This window comes from Poecilia reticulata, chromosome 11 (assembly GCF_904066995.2).
Source record: "Poecilia reticulata chromosome 11, P_reticulata-male-v2, whole genome shotgun sequence".
Lineage (NCBI taxonomy): Eukaryota > Metazoa > Chordata > Actinopteri > Cyprinodontiformes > Poeciliidae > Poecilia > Poecilia reticulata.
Genome location: NC_088840.1, coordinates 12891546 through 12907876, shown reverse-complemented (window position 1 = coordinate 12907876; position 16331 = coordinate 12891546). Strand labels below are relative to the sequence as shown.

The 16331-nt window shown below is 38.2% G+C and overlaps 1 protein-coding gene across 2 annotated transcripts; it reads left to right on the top strand.

Moving 5' to 3' along the window:
• Nucleotides 1-1384: 1384 nt before the first annotated feature.
• nobox (NOBOX oogenesis homeobox) lies at nucleotides 1385-14835 on the top strand. 2 transcript variants are annotated; one of them, XM_008421841.3, is made up of 9 exons: nucleotides 1385-1607; nucleotides 3173-3933; nucleotides 7812-7968; nucleotides 9003-9109; nucleotides 9346-9491; nucleotides 9594-9727; nucleotides 11228-11474; nucleotides 12173-12468; nucleotides 14236-14835. In XM_008421841.3, the coding sequence occupies exons 1-9, from the start codon at nucleotides 1547-1549 to the stop codon at nucleotides 14679-14681; spliced, it is 2355 nt and encodes a 784-aa protein (XP_008420063.1). In that variant the 5' UTR covers nucleotides 1385-1546; the 3' UTR covers nucleotides 14682-14835. The 2 variants fall into 2 exon arrangements, with proteins under 2 accessions (XP_008420063.1, XP_081468866.1); XM_081612740.1 differs by lacking the exon at nucleotides 1385-1607 and adding an exon at nucleotides 1894-2051.
• Nucleotides 14836-16331: the final 1496 nt, after the last annotated feature.

Here is a 16331-nt window from a genome sequence, read left to right as displayed (position 1 = left end):
ACACAGGACACACAACCATGCACATACACACTCACACCTAGGGACAATTTAGACAGACCAGTTAACCTAACAGTCATGTTTTTGGACTGTGGGAAGCAACATAAGAGAAACATTTTTTTTTTTTTTTTTTTACAGCTTATTGGGCAAGGAGTAAAACCCAACATAACCAGAAATATTTTAGATTTTCACATTTTCCATATATAGTGATAAATAGAAATACCTAAATGCATTTTTCCCCCAAATATTATTTGCGAATAGGTTCTGGTGAACAAATGAAAGACTGTAATAACAAATCCTACAAAGACTTGAAGGACACTACACCTCAAGCAACTTGTATTCTCAACTCTTCCTCCATCCGGAACCATGATTCTCAGATTAAATGCAAAGTAAACTTTGGGCTGAATAAAAGAGGACTCTAGACCACAGAGTAATATTCTGGTTTATGTTCACCCAGATCAGACACTTCTGACACTTTCTGAGGATCTGCAGTGACTCAACACAGAAAATGCTGCAGTTGTAGTCCTGTTCATCTGTGTGTGGCTCTGGCTTCAGCTGCTGTCCACACCTTTTGTGAGTCATCCCCAGACTGTTAAACCGGTTCACTTCACAATCATTTCACTGATACACTTATCCCTATTGCTCTTGCTCCTTTTGTCTGCCACACTTTTTTCCTTTCACCCAACCTTCCATTGATCAGTTTGCATACAGCCCTCCATGAACAGGCAACTTCTTTAGCAGTGATGACTTTTTTGAAGCTCAGCCTCCCTGAGAAGGGTGTGAGTGACTGCCAGCTTAATAGCAGTCAAGTCAGGAGTTTCTTTGATTATGTAGGCTGTCACATCATATTATTTCTTTCTTCTTTTTGCTGGCCTAATGTAAATTCTAAATTTCCAAGAATCTAGAATTTCCCATAAACCATTTTCATGAAAGGAACAATTATTAGAAAATAAACACATGAAATATACAAGTATGTGATTAAGCTTGTTAAAAGTTTACTCGAGTCTATATTAAAGACTTGTGACATAAACAAACTACAGCAGCAGGCTTTAGGACTTATTTAAACTAGTAATATCATATTTCAAATGCAGACAGTGGTACAAAAAATAGATGAAAAAAAAATAAAATCTGTCTTTCATTTATCTTATCTTTTTTTTTGTGAAATATATTTTTGCAACTCAATTTTAGAAAAAATATTTTTTTAAAAAAGTCAAACTTCTTCATTGTGATGTTAAAATACAGCAATTAGACCAAGAGCTGTTGTTACTCTCTGATGTTAATATCTGTTTTTTCTAAATCGTTCCAAATGTCTTAAAAATTATTTTTACAACCACGTCTGTCTCCAAAAACAATCTTGCCTTAACCATAAACAAAGTACATGTGCAGTGAGTTATTTCCTCCGTGATTGGCTGCATCAGCTTCACCTTCACGTGACCACTTCCTGTCACATCGCAGAAGCCTAATCAATCAATCAGGCTCGTTAAGGCGCTGTGCTGCGGCCCTTCGCTGCCTAACCCTGAGTGACCTGTTTGATTATTAGCTAAACTTCATGGACTTGACGGTGGCGTGTAATGATATGGACAAGGACGGCAACTTCACTGGAGATTTCGGTAAGAACAATCAGCCCCCACGTTTAATTGTTTTATTGTTTAATTGGCTCGTTTGTAGCGTTTTGACTCGTTGTCGTCACTTTACATGCCTGGTTTTTGAGCTTTGCGAGACTTATTTAAATTCACCGTCTCTCCTGTGATGGTGTAGCTCCCAGTGGTGCTAGGAGACACTTTAAAAGCCGTGTTATTAACATTCCCGACCCGGTGTTTGGACATGGGGACAGGCTAGAAGGTTTAGCAGCGGGAGCTAGCAGTGTGGAGTTAATTAACCGACAGGTGAGGCAGCGCGAGGCCTTGCACACCTGGGACAATAATTAGGTCACTGCAGCCTGCAGTTTCTCCTGAGGAACATCAGTCATGTGTAATGCTGCCTGCAGGTCAACACGTGACCAGTCAGGCAGGAATTCATTTTAACTGTATAATATTTTAATGTAATACATGCAGGTGGGTTGAATATTATTGCTTCTGGCCTTTACCTGTAGTGGCTCTCGAAAGTGTGCACACCTCTCTTAAGACACCATAATAAGTTATTGTCCACTTTTAACGTGACATATCTTGCTCAACTTAACAAACATCAGTTGTAGTCAAAAATGGAATCCTGTGATCCTTTGTAGCCTGTAAATTTGGCAAATGAATAAATGCAAGGAAAGTCTTTAATTGATTTTTATCGGAGTCATAAGAATTAATGGAGGGACTCTTAAGACTGAATGCTGAAATTAAATCAGAAAGTGTTAGGGTATATGGGTGGACTCACTTTTTTAACATTAAATAAATCTACATTTTTCTTTCTGACAGATTTTAAATTAAGTTGTACAGCATATATGCCACATTAGCTCAGTAAAACTTTGCAAATGTTTCATCGTGGTCGCGGTGTCCTACAAAACAGGAAAATCCAGGATTTTAAGAGGCTCTACCTTTGATGACCACTTTTACCATTGTTAAGTGAACACACAAATGTGAATTTAAAACAAAAATATTGTATTGTTAAATTATGTTGAGGCATGAAACATGTTAGTTATCCTTAGATTTGGTATATAAATAAACCTTATTTCTCTTTACATCAGTAATGATCATCCATAGCTATATATTTTAAAATTTTTGATCAGGTGAATGACTAATTGTGAATAAAGCTATAGATATATCTATGTAGGTCAAAACTGTTGGAAAACCATTTAATTCAGTCCATAGGAGACGCATTTTAATTTTTTTTAAACCAAAGTTAGTATTTCTTATAGCGAACAAAACGTAACATTTTTGAAACTCAAATTATATACAAATATATTTAATGAATTCTCAAACATGTCAGAAATCTGCATAATGATCAGATCTCAGTCTTGCTTAATGTAGCTCAACTGCTTAATGGTGGTGAGCAGTTGAATTTGATTAGATCAGAAACATTTTTTAGGTTCTGCATTTATCTAGAAGAAGCACTAAATCTCCCATTGTAATGACCTCTCTGAATAAGATGAGTGCTGTACTAATCATCTTTATTTAGAAATTTTAACGGCTCTGTACTCCAGACAAAAAAGAAAAAGGTTGAATGATCTTACTTTACCCTGTTTCAGACGGTCCAAGCCTGCTGTGTGAGGACCTGGAAGATCTGGAAACAAAGGACACTAAAGAGAAGACGAGCAGAGGGAGGGAAGAAGGAGATGAGAACGCGTTAAATCAGAGCGATAATGAAGAGAAGAGAGGGGAGACGGAGCATGAAGAGAGGAACGAGGGGGAGGAAAATGAAGAAAATAAAGTTGTGTCAGAGCAGGAACTGATGGAGACGGAGAAAGCGGAGCAGGTGAAGCCTGAGAGGAGCCTGCAAGCGGAGGATGAGACGGCAGCACAGGATGTTCAGATGCAAGATAAAGAGACCGAGATTAGCAGTGAAACAATTGTTGGTAAGCGAGCGAGTAAAAATAAAAAAGTTGCAGAAAAGAAAACTGTGCAGAAAAAGAGCAGGAAGAGGCGAGGCAAGAAGCAAAATGAGCATCTGAAAACCAGGAAAGGTGGAAAGGAGGATGTCAATGTGAAGTTGGAGGAGGAAAAGAAAAGAGAGACGCAGGAAGTCTCAGTGACGGCCTCGGAGGAGAGCTCAATTCAGTTTGATCCCTCCATAGGCCTGATTAGTAGCTGTGAGCTGTCTGATCCCATTTATCTGGGTATGGAGGTGACTGGGCTGTACTGCCCCCCGGTCCCTGCTCCAGTGCTGCACCCAGCCCAGCCACCAGTCCCGATCCAGTCTGCAGCGCTGCCGTTACACAGTGGGACAAAACGACCCCACTGCCCCTCTCAGCCTCACGGTCTCCCCCAGAAGAGCTCCCAACCGCTCCAGGTGAAGTATCGCTGCTGTTATCTCTTTTCCGTTTTTAAAAACAGACCTTTACAGATTTCTTTTATTTTGGGGCCTGCCATAGCAGAGCATAGGAGAGCATTGAAATGCCTTCCAAACAAGGCATTTCAATGCCTCCATGCAATGCATTGAAGGCACCTGTTACTCTATAGATACAAAGTGTATACACTTCAAAATAACTGCTGCTTCTTTTCACTGTTAATGCAGCTCATACTGCTGTGTGCATCCCCACTATATATATATATATATATATATAGGCTATATCAAAACATGCGGCTGGATCTCGTCATGCGGGCTATTACTTCTATTTTCATTTTGAGTAAAATTCAAATCAAAACAAATTCTAACTTGCACTGTTTTTGTGAGTTGGGTTCAAAACAGAGATAGAATTTTGTCTCCCCCTCTGTGTCTCACTCGCATAATAGTTTTCAGAGAGGATTAATTACCATAGCAACAGAGCAGAGATGTAGAGAACTACAGAGATGGCGGAACACTGTTTCTACAGAGGAGGGCAGAGCTTCTAGTTAGAGCTACAGAGACACCACCTTGGCTGAACACTTACTACAGAAAAGTAGTTTTATTATATATATATATATATATATATATACACAAATTAATTAATAAGAATTGTGAAGTTGGTGAATTTTGCAGATAAGTGAATATATATATATATATTTTGTCATTGGTGGTAAATATGTTTATATATATATATATATGATAAAACTACCAATGACAAAATATATATATATATTCACTTATCTGCAAAATTCACCAACTTCACAATTCTTATTAATTAATTTGTGTTAATCGATGAGCGATTTTTCTAGTAACTGCCACAAAGTATAAATCAGATTTTTACTTTTCTGTTTAATGTCCGTTTTATAATACATTTACCACCAATGACAAAAAAACAAAATTCACTTTTCTGAAAAATTCACCTACTGCACAGTTCATGTTAAGTAGATAAATGGTATTTCAGTAGAGCAGAAGAAATCTTATGTTTTTTGAACATTAACAATATTTGTTATTAATCTGTTGCTAAGTTGTGAGCGTGTTTTCTGGTAACCAAGTGCCACGAAGTAAACATCTGATTTTTACTTTTGCAAAATTTACCAACTGTAAGTTTCTTTTGTCTAAGCAGATAAGCAGTGTTTCAAAATAGCTTATGTTTTATAAATAATTAATTTGGTGTTAAGAGATGACTATTTTTTTCTGGTAACAAACTGCCACGAAGTATAAATCAGATTTTTACTTTTGTGTTGAATGTCTGTTTTATAATACATTTACCACCAATGACAAAAATAAAAATCACTTTTCTGCAAAATTCACCAACTGCACAATTCTTAAGTAGTGTAAAACAAGTAGTATTTCAAAAGAGCAGAGGAAATCTTCTGTTTTTTTAACAATAACCATATTTGTTGTTAATCTTTTGCTAAGAGATGAGAATGTTTTGTGGTAAACACGAACAAAAGATCTGATTTTTACTTTTGCAAAATTTACCAACTGTAAATTTCTTGTCTAATCTGATAAGCAGTATGTCAAAAGAGCTTATGTTTTATAAACAATAATACTACACTCTATTAATTTGGTGTAAAGAGATGAGTGTTTTTTTTCTGGTAATGAGTTGTCACGAAGTATAAATCAGATTTTCTTTTGTGTTGAATGGCAGCATTTAGGCTAACATTAGCATTTTAGCTAATTTTAGTTTATACACTAATTTTAACATACTGAATGGAGTAAGTCCATGTTGCTCAACATGCTTGTGACTCTCTGCTTGCTATTGAGTACATTTTAGCTTACTTTAGCATTGATGCTAATTTTTAGCACCAGAATGCTGGGTTCCAACTGACGGGCACGCTTTGGCAGGCCCCGTTTAAATTTCTTCAGAAATTTTCTAGTTTATTTGTAAGCTCTGCTGTTTTGACTGACCAAGTTCTGCTGAGCCTGATTTTTTTTTTTTTTTTTTTTTTTTTTACCACCCTCAGTTTTAATAATACTTCTGTAAATTTTGGGGAAACTAACAGGTGTTTAATAACTCATTTGGCACATATAATTCCAGCCTAAGTGTGCATGAAATGATGCACACTTACAAACGTCTGTGTTATTAATGAAGCACCTGTGAAAATGCCATTTGGATATTAAAGCTTAATTTGAGGTGTGAAGTGATCATTTGGTAATGGCGCCTCTGTAAAGCTTACAGCGAGCTTGAGCAAACGCAGATTGTGTGCTCTCATTATTTTCCAGTGGAAAGCAGCACCTTCACCATGAAATCTGGTTTCTTTTTCTTGTTCATGGTTTGAGTTGCAAGAGTTTAATTTTTTCTTTTATTTCAGAATTCAACAGCTCTAACAAAGTACTGACAGGCGACAGTAACTTAAAATTTTATCCCTATGGCAATGATAATGATGATAAAATGTTGCAAAAATTAATCATTTTTTAGCTTTAAATATAACACTACCTTATAAACATATCCCAGAAAAACATACACACCATCAAATAGTCTATTTTATAATGTTTAGTAAAAACATAAATGAATAAATAAAACCCTGTACTGCTAAGCAATTTATTCAATTCAGTATTCTTATATAGCGCCATTTCACAAATGTCAAATCAAAGTACTTCTTTAAATTTCTGATTCTAGTTATCAAACCATGTATATAGATACTTTTGCTCTTATTTGTGACATGGCTTTTAACAATAAAGTATCTGTACTTTTAGACATAAAAGTGATGACTCAAAAAACAAACTGAACATGTTTTTATAGCTGGCGTTTCTGCATTTTATTTATTTTAAAATACTTACGATGAGGATAGTGGCTGCAGACGGAGGACTCTAGATGTCGGCTAATTAGGCTAGTTTATTTTTGACTGGACTCTGGACATCAGCCAAGCAAAGAGGGATTAAATGACTGTTGTTGCATCCATCAATCCTGCCTCTTTGTCTGTTTCAAGTTGACTTTAATGTGCTTTGCTGGAAAGAAAGACAGAGCTGTGCACACTGAAGATCTGCTTAAGTGCGAGTGGTTGTCTGTCACAAAGCCTGATGTGTAAAGAGCTGGTTTAATAAAGGAGACTTTCAGTGCCTAACGTAGTGCCTAAATTTGTCAAAACTCGCCCATTTCCAGTCGCCAAGCTACCAGTGCATCTCTAATTGATTGTAGCGGTATTTTAAATGTCAAATGTACAACAACTTGTTTTGATCTGTTCATTTAGTGATTATTTCAGTCAGATTATGCCTTTCAAATGTTTGTCATGATGTTTATGCAGGTCTCTTTTTTTTTTTTTTTTTCTTTTAACGGACTAACCAATTAACACAAAACTGAGGAAATCATTATCTGCATCCTGCAGGCCCTGTGTACAGACATATTAGTTGCGCATAAGAAACATAATCAGCCAACACTGGAAATTAATTGCTTGCTCCTTAAAGTCTAAAGCCAACTTCTATTGTTAGAAAATCACAGCTGCATTGCTTTCAGTGGGTTGTAACATTCAAAAGACAGGATATCATGTTGATATCGGTAGGCTGCCTGTGTAGTCTGGAGAAGCCTTAAATTTAATTTAAGCATTTCAAGTATGAGAAGCGCTTCTATATTCCTATACGTACATTTATCCCTGTTCTTTTTGTGTGTGTGTTTTATTTTATTTTATTTTTTTATATGGTTCCATATTTCAAGGATGTCCACTGTAGATTTATCCGCCACAAATTCATAGTTAAATTTTGAAATTGTCCTCTGAAATGAAAAAAAAAAAAGTAGAATAATTTTATTTTCTTAAAAAGCAGCCATACAGATAAATAAATGGTAATAACCAAGAATTTGGCAGAGATCGTTCTTGAGTTGATGCTGATTTGGATTGTTGCAGGTAGAGATAAGTCAAGTCTGCTCCACCCGACGCTCTATCCGATACAGCAACAGAGGCCGAGGTCGGGCGCTCAGCTGTCCTCTGCCGCCAGGGTCCGAGTTGTTGGCCTGCGTCCCACTACCACCGAGGAAGAAGACACGGACGCTCTACAGTACAGGTAGAGAGTGTCTGTTTTATGCACACCATTATTTAGCTTCTTTACATAGGTAATCATCTCGACAATGTGACATATATACAAGAAAATATCTGGATGACAAGAAATGTTTAAAATGATGAAAAAGTATAATCACCTGGTGAGACAAGAGTCCCCACCGCTAAAACAGTTTGTCTGTGATAACAAACAAACTGTTATCGCAGCTTTTGATTCAGGTTTAGGAGTCTGCATTCTTTGGCAGAGGTCTATCAGCTGGCCACATCTCACCTTAGTAATACTTGCCCACACAAGCACGTAAAAGTTCCCAAAATGATCAGATTGACACGAAACACTGACGTTTAACGGACCATTCATGTTGTGACACAACAACATCCCATGTTTTGAACATCTCAGAGCTCTGACCATCATCTGAAATGGAAAGAAAATGATGCAAAGAACAAACCTATCAAGATGTGGCCCTTTACTTATAGTGACAAGGGTAGCATCACCCAAGAGACTGTCTCTTTCTCTGAATATGTAATTCCTACTGTGCAACATGGTGGGAGCAGGATCATGCTGTGGGCATCCTTTTCTCAAGCAGTGACAGGAAGCTGCAAAGACACAAGGCGTCCTTTTCTCATGCAGCCAGAACTACCTTTCAGTAGTTCAGATTAGCCTGTGTATCTGTCTAAAGTCAAACTTTACATCTAAATCCAATCGAGAACACATGGCATGACTTGAAAATTGATGTTTACAAACACACTTTGTCTAATCAGACTGAGCTTTTCAGTTTCAGTCTGTAAATCTGCAAAGCTGATAGAGATGCACTCCAAAATGCTTAAAGCTGTAATTTGGCAAAGTAAAAGAAGAATTAAATTTTTTTTCAGAGAAGTTTATAAAATCATGCATAATAGTTGTTGTTTCCCAATTAGACGCGTTTGTCACATGAAATCCTTCTTAGAAAGATGAAACTTGTTTGTAATTCAGAAACGCTACAGTGTTCAAAGGTTGAAGTGTTTTTCAAGTAGTTGATGTGTGTGTGTATTTGGGTGTTTCAGACCAGCTGGAGCATTTAGAGGCGTTGTTCCAGGAGGATCACTATCCTGATGCAGAGAAGAGGAAAACTATTGCTGCGTCAGTCGGTGTCACCCCTCAGAGGATTATGGTCAGACCATCCCTTTGTTCTTCTGATCTCCACAAACTAATTAGCACATTCATTATTTGGTCATTTACTTTCTACAACGAAGGACAGATCATTAACTCAGACAACTCTCAGCTCCCTATGTTGTGGTTTTGCTCGTCACGTTTCATCCGTTTAAAATCAGTTTCCATGTTCACTCAGTGTAGTTTTTGAACTGAAATAGATTTAATCCTGTTCTTCTCCGTGTTGCTGTTTATCAGGTTTGGTTTCAGAACCGCAGGGCGAAGTGGAGGAAAGTGCGTTCAATTACAGCCAAGGCTGAAACTGCACCGAACAGAGTTGAACACAGTACGAATAGTCCAAATCATAAAATCAATCCTCATTTAGCTATGCTGACATCCAGCAGGTACTTCAGTAAGAACCTAATTTTCAGTGATTGCATTTTAGGTAACATTTCAGATTTACCATTTATAGTGTTCTTCTTTTTTTTTTTTTTTACTCGGTTTAGGACAGGAGTGCCTCCTTTTTCTGGCCATATTGCAGCTTCAGTACCACAGATTGCCTCTGCAACTGCTTTTCCCACACTGTCCACTCAGACGCCATCCTCCTTCAGCAGCCTGTTGGAGAGTCTTAACAGCCCAGGTACGTAAAAAACTATTAATAGAACTGATATGTCCCAGTGCCTTTAGTTACAATGCATTTGTGTTGTATTCTCGCTATCCTTCTTTCTCTCCTCTACTTTACTTTCCTTCTTTTTCTTCAAGTTTTCTTTCCCATCTTTCTTGCATTCTTTTACCCTTTCATTTCCGTCTCCATGCCCATTACATTTGAAATAAACCCAAAGCAAATTCTACTAAAGTTTTATATACATAACAAGTGTCATAGTGACAGCAATAATGCTCCACTTGTGAGTGTAAATCTGTTGGACCCGACTTGGTAGTCAGACAATAAGTCATTGTGGTACTTGCACAATAAGTCTGAGCACCACAATGTCAGACAGGATGTGTTGGAAAGAAGAAATGCATTTGCGTTTTTTTTTTTCTGATTCGACACAAGCTGCAGTTTTTGAAAATTAATTAGCTGTGGGGTAATTAGTTTGTGATCAGCTGCAGACCCAGCTCTGACTGTGTTATTAAATGAAATTTGTCCATGGTTTTCATAAGGATAACTATCCGAACACCAGTTTTAACAGTTTCTTAGGGTGCATCCACATCAGCCCTGTTTAGTCCGCTTTAATTGAACTCTAGTTTTTTTTCTTAGAAAGTCCGGTTTGTTTTGGGAGGTGCGAATGTGCAATCAAACTTTGATGTGGACCAAAAAAGCTAAATCTGATCTGCCTAAAAGCCTAGGTCTCGGTTCGGTTGAAATTAAGTCTTGTGCGATTCGAATTCACATGTGAATGCCAAGTGAACTGGAGAGCAGGAAGCTGACTAAAGCGAATGATGGCGTTCTGGTTAAATGCAACCAAAACAAACGTGAGTCTAACGTTGGAGGACGAAATAGGAAAATCCTGCAATCACTAAAATCTGATGCCATTCAAATATTGTTTGCATTTCATGAAGAAGGATGTTACGCTCAACGTCGTCTTCAGACGTTTTTAGATTATTTCCTTCAGTGGTTCTTGGTGCAGCGCCACCAAAAGTGACGGGGTGAACTGGTTTTTCAAAAGGCTTGGCTTGTTTGACACAGTGCAGAGTGAAAGCAAATTGCACCAGCTGAAAATGGAACAAATGCTGCAACTTTGGTCCCCAATTGGCCAGAGTCCACTGGACTATCTAGTGCCTCAGTTTATCTGTTTATTTCTGGTCTGGTTGGAAGAAACCACACATCTTTTGAGAGAGCATACATCTACTTCTGCGACATCTTCTGCAGCCCACTCTCTGGGGAATGAATGAAGGAATACATTTTCAGCTCTTTCATGCAGCGCTTTGTCTTAGCTGGACATAATTTAACTGTAGCTCTGTTTTGACCTTATTTTTTGTATTTCTAAGCGTCAGCAGAAGGTAGTGGTCAAACAAGTGATGCTGTGAATTACTTCCTTCAGCCACTGCTGTGTTTTACCAAACAGTTTAATTCTTAGTGTATTATGATAAGTTGTTCTTGATGTATGGGACTTTTTTACACATTTGTTTTATCTTGAAGGTCAGAGCAGAGGGAGAGAAATGAGCTCCGGGAATTTGCCAGAGTATCATCACCCCCGCCCCATGCACAGCCCTCCCCCCCTGCAACGAGCCAGCCTCCCTCTTCTTCCTCCTGTGTTCAACTCCGTCACACCGACTCAGTCTCTCCTCAACACCCCAGCCCAAACCCCACCTCTGTTTCTCGATGCTCTGGAGAGCGGTGCCTCGTTGGCTCATTACGACACCCAGTCTCACCAGAATGACACCAGGTAAGTTTAAAACTCAGTAAACTGCGTTACGAGTACCAGAGAATAATTCAAACATGAAGAAGTGCAACAACTGACAGGGAGAATGAGCGTAGGCAGAGAGGGATCCTGTGAAATGATGATGGCTCACACAGAGACGGTTGTACGAGAGAGTGGGTGACAGCTGGTGGTCTGAAATATTTCAGACGTCACGCTGTGAGACTGTTGTAGTTAATAAATTGATTTGAATAAAGTCAGCTTTGTTTTACAGCAGCTAGAGTTTCCACCAATGAAATGGGAAACTCAAAATGCAACACAGAGCAAGACCCACTTTGAAAAATATGTAAGCAATGAGTTAACTTAAATCACATTTATATATGTTGGAACTAGGAAAAGACATGATTTTGAAAGGCTGTATTGTGATTTTGTTTTTACTTTAAGTGAACATATAAAGAATATGCCGTTGCTGTTCTGGGGTGGTGAGGGAAAAAACGTCAACAAAAAAAATTATTGGAACAAATCAGAGAACCTCCAATCTTAACCCCAAACATCACCTGCCAGTTTGTGAAAACTGTAACTGCTGAGCTGACAGTTTCTTGGACTGATGGTTACTGGGAGCTTAAACCTCGCAGTGCCTTGTCAGCAGCATTCAGTTAAACCTCTTGTGTAGCTCAGTGGATATATACCTATATTTGTTAATGTGTCTTTTGTGATCCCTGCAGCTCGCTCTTTGACTTTGCGGAGAAGCTGAGCCAGCAGAACAGCTCCTTGTCTTATCAGCTTCAAAACTCCTTTCCAACCAGCCAGCATCAGCCTCAAACATCTGTAACCCACATGACCTACCTTACTCCATCGCCCTACCTCACCCCCAACCCTCCAGACTCCAACTCTACCTCCTACCTGACATTTGCACCTGGAGGAAGCTCGGCTGGACTGGTCACGTACTCAACAGGTGGTCACACCTACTTTCAGTCCCAGAGAACCGGACAGATCCTGCTGCAGCCAACCGGCCACCACGGTGAGACACTGGGACGAGACCCAAGCTGTTTGGAAATTTATTAAATGTGTAGCATAGAATTAGCATGCATTTAGTTGTCTTCAGCCTCTGAATCCTCGTTGAATTTAAAGCAGCATTAAGGAAATCTCACTCAATTAAATGCAGTAATTGCTCAGAGCTGCAGATTGTGTTTGCTGTTTATTGCAAACAATCTTTGCAAATTCTTGCTGCTGAGAAGGGTTGGTGCCCGCATGAAGGATAATCTGCACATCTGTGAATGCACTGAGATACGGGCTGTAGAGCAACATATGGTCCTGCACCTGTAACCAATCTAAATAAGCTGAGATGAGTCAAAAATGTGCCTGAGAAGGCTTTGATTATGTGAGCAGCTGAATAACAATAATAATGCAAGTATATTTTGGAAGTTTGTCTTCATTTTCCTCATTCTTGCAGGATTAAAATATATTATTTCAGCTAGAAAATCAGAAAATCTGAGAGATATCACATACACTCATACATAATCAGTGTTTTGTCAAAATTAAAAGATCTGCATTCAGATGTTTGTCTGCAATTTATTCAGTCGTTATTCAATCATGTTCAAAGACTATATATTTAATTTTCAATTTAATATCTATTACAGGGATTATGTTCAGTGAATTCAAAACCCCTTTTCTGACTGCTCATAAGTTTGGCATTAATAACAATAGGACATTAAGATACTGTACATATTCCGATTCTCCAAACATTTGCTGTACATATCAATGAACTGATGCAGTAATGGTTCATAAATGAATGACACTTTAACTTGGTTTTAAAGGATCTGTAAATATGTAACATAATTCAGTCCAGGTTGATTAGTTTATATACTTTTCTCGTTGGAAACTGGTTTTAATGCCAAAGAGCATTGAAAATGATCCTGTTTTGTGTCTTCAGAAATGCAAGATATTTCTGAAAAGCTATTTCTCCTCATTGACTAAATTCAAATGTGCTGCTCCCTGACTGGATGGCGCTCTGGGCAAGGAGCCGGAATGAGTCTCTAAAAAGAAGAACTGCTTAATTTATAATCAGACAGGTTTTGTGTTGGTCTTTGGGATCTGTGTGCACATCACCATGGAGGATAAAATGTATGACAAGAGTGGCAGATGAGAATGATGAAGCTGGCTGGCAGCTGCAGTGCAGAAAGACGTTTGTGCGAACCAGCAGCAGCTGTTGGGCTTAATGAGAGATTTGGGATGAGAAAGAGAAAAAGATACGATGGGAACTGAATAAGGAATAGCATCCAGAGCAAGTCGGTTCAGCTGAGCTGCTTTTCAGGGCTTGACTCTTTATCTTTTAGTGTTTCCATGGTGGGTAATGGCAGGTAGCTGGTCCCTCCTTACTGGACATAGTTTCAATCAATCAAAAGTTTGGACACACCGAAAGCTGACCAAAGCTTTACAATCAGCATAGAAAAACAATTATTGCTATTCTGTTTATAGCTTTTTTTTTTTAACTTTATTTAAATAATTGTGATACTTCTAAGCCTGGATAGCTTTTCTCATTTTTAGCATGCATTGAGAGTCTTCTTCAGGTCCATAACCCAGAGGGAATGCTGAAACATCAGCGATGGACTCTTCCTCTCAGAAAGCGCTTACACTGCAACTATTTCCCACAATCGTACCATGTTGTGGGAAACAATTACATGAAATAGTTTAATAGAAATTCCTGCTCTTGGTGTTTTTTTTTCTAAATTAAAAGCTTATTTGCTGTAGTTTTCATTTTTAATTGTTTTTCTTTTCCCACTGCCAGGTGGGGTGGCGTCGTACCAGTCGTATCCGTGGAGTAACTTGTACAGTCAGCCGGGCGTCCACCAGCGCACCCAGTGTCCCTCCACCTACTCGGCCAGCTTGGGATCCGTTCGAGACCACCAGACCCCCTCTACCTCCAGCCTGCCTGTCCATCCTGGTTTTCAGGTGGGGGAGCATAACCCTTCACATACAAACTTGCAGCAAGCAGCAGAGACCCAGTCACACATTCCCACCAGCACCGCCGTCCTCCCACCAGTGTCCACTCTGCGACCCTCCTGTCTCAGAGCTGAGATTACTCCGACCAGTTCTTCATCGCTGCTTCCCTCTCAGGTCAATTCCACGTCTCCTCAAAGCCCTTCAGCACCCTCTTGTGTTAAATTGGAGTATGACAGCCCTCGAGAGATTCACAGTCACTTCCACTGTGATTTCTCCCCAATACAGTTTTGAATCTGTGTTTGAGTTTGCCTTGTGTGTAAATAGAGTAACATTTTTGTACATTTTGTATTATTAATATAGTCTTCTGAGTGGAAATGTTTGTATCTTAATACTCCGTTGGGCTGTGAAAATGCTCAGCTCCAATAAACGCAAATGGAAAGGTTCATTTTATTTGCTTAAATTGCATTTAAAGCAGATCTGCTAACAAATCATATATATTTTTATTCAAGACAGTTTTGTTTTAGACCTTAAGTGCACAACTTGGTTCTTAACCTGTAAATCTTAGTAAGCATGCACAAGTTTCCTTATTTATCTTGGGTATCGTAAAGGCAGATTGATGCTGAGCTAGGTGTAAACAAATACAAAAGGAAAACCTTATTTAGTTCTGTTTTTATTTTATTCAGGTTTAAAATAAGATGCAGGATTATTTGATGTATATTTTTGAAAGTTTACATAATGGTGTGAGGCAAAGTAGTTGGCAAAAAATAAGTTATTTTGTAGAACTAAATACAGTTTTTGTATAAACGGTGAATTCCTGGTGACCTGCCCGGATCGGAAAATATAGCTTTCTTGTCTCCACAAGTAAACTATGTTTACTTTATTTACTATGCAGATTTCTGAAACTTGGAGCCTTTAACCCAGTAGGTACAATCTTATGGGTTTCTATATATAAAGTCTGATTTATGTGCAATGACAGAATCACAATTTATCTATTTAATTTCATACGTCCCTGAAATTAAATGGATAAATTTAATTATTTCAGTGACCATAATAACGGGTCAAATCAAATTTTTGTTTTATTGTGTAACTATATTTCTGCAGCAGCTTTGTAATATACATTGAACAACAATTAGAAACACAACCATCAGTCTGTCTCACTTTGAGTTTAAATGTTCTTAAAAAACGAAATCAGGAAATTTGTTCCCTTCTGTTATATTATCACAATAATTTTAGCCAATGAAGCACTACCACAATTCACTTCACTGAATCCCATTTTTCATGGGAAAGTAGGTATTCCTAAATACCTACTTTGCAGTAAGAGTTGAATAATTTTAGATGCATCTGTTTTTGAAACTGCTAAAACATGAACAGGTGCCAAAAATGTTGCTTTGAGTTCAGAACTGTGCAGATTCTGGTGAAGTTAAATATTCACAAGTTCTGGCTTATAAGTGGAAAGTCAGTGTTTGCTGTTGCCTTAAAAAAATGTTGAATGTTTAACCAGCCCTTATAGTTTCTGCCACCTGGGAATTTCAGAAAATTGCACAGTCAGGAACCCTGATAAAACTTCCCACCCCATCCAAAGTATTTCCTGCCAACGTCCAGGTGCCAGACACAACCTCGTCTTGCCCCGTCCCATCAAGCTGGCATTTGTCAAGAAATAACTTTTACTGAAGTCATCAGTAGGTAGAAAGTGACAGTTACTAGCGCTGACTTTTAGTCATTAAATAGTTTTTTGTCAACATTCATTGAGAAATTAATGTTGTTAATTCTGACAGATCAGTTTGATCTAAACATAGTCTTCCTATCCCATATTATGATTGACCACACAGACAGTATCCACTAATTTTTTCTAAGAATATGTTCATGAGTGTAAGGTCAGGGAAACTTAATAAATTAGTTTTGATATAAAGAAGATTCAGTAATTGAAACAACAGTGTTTTT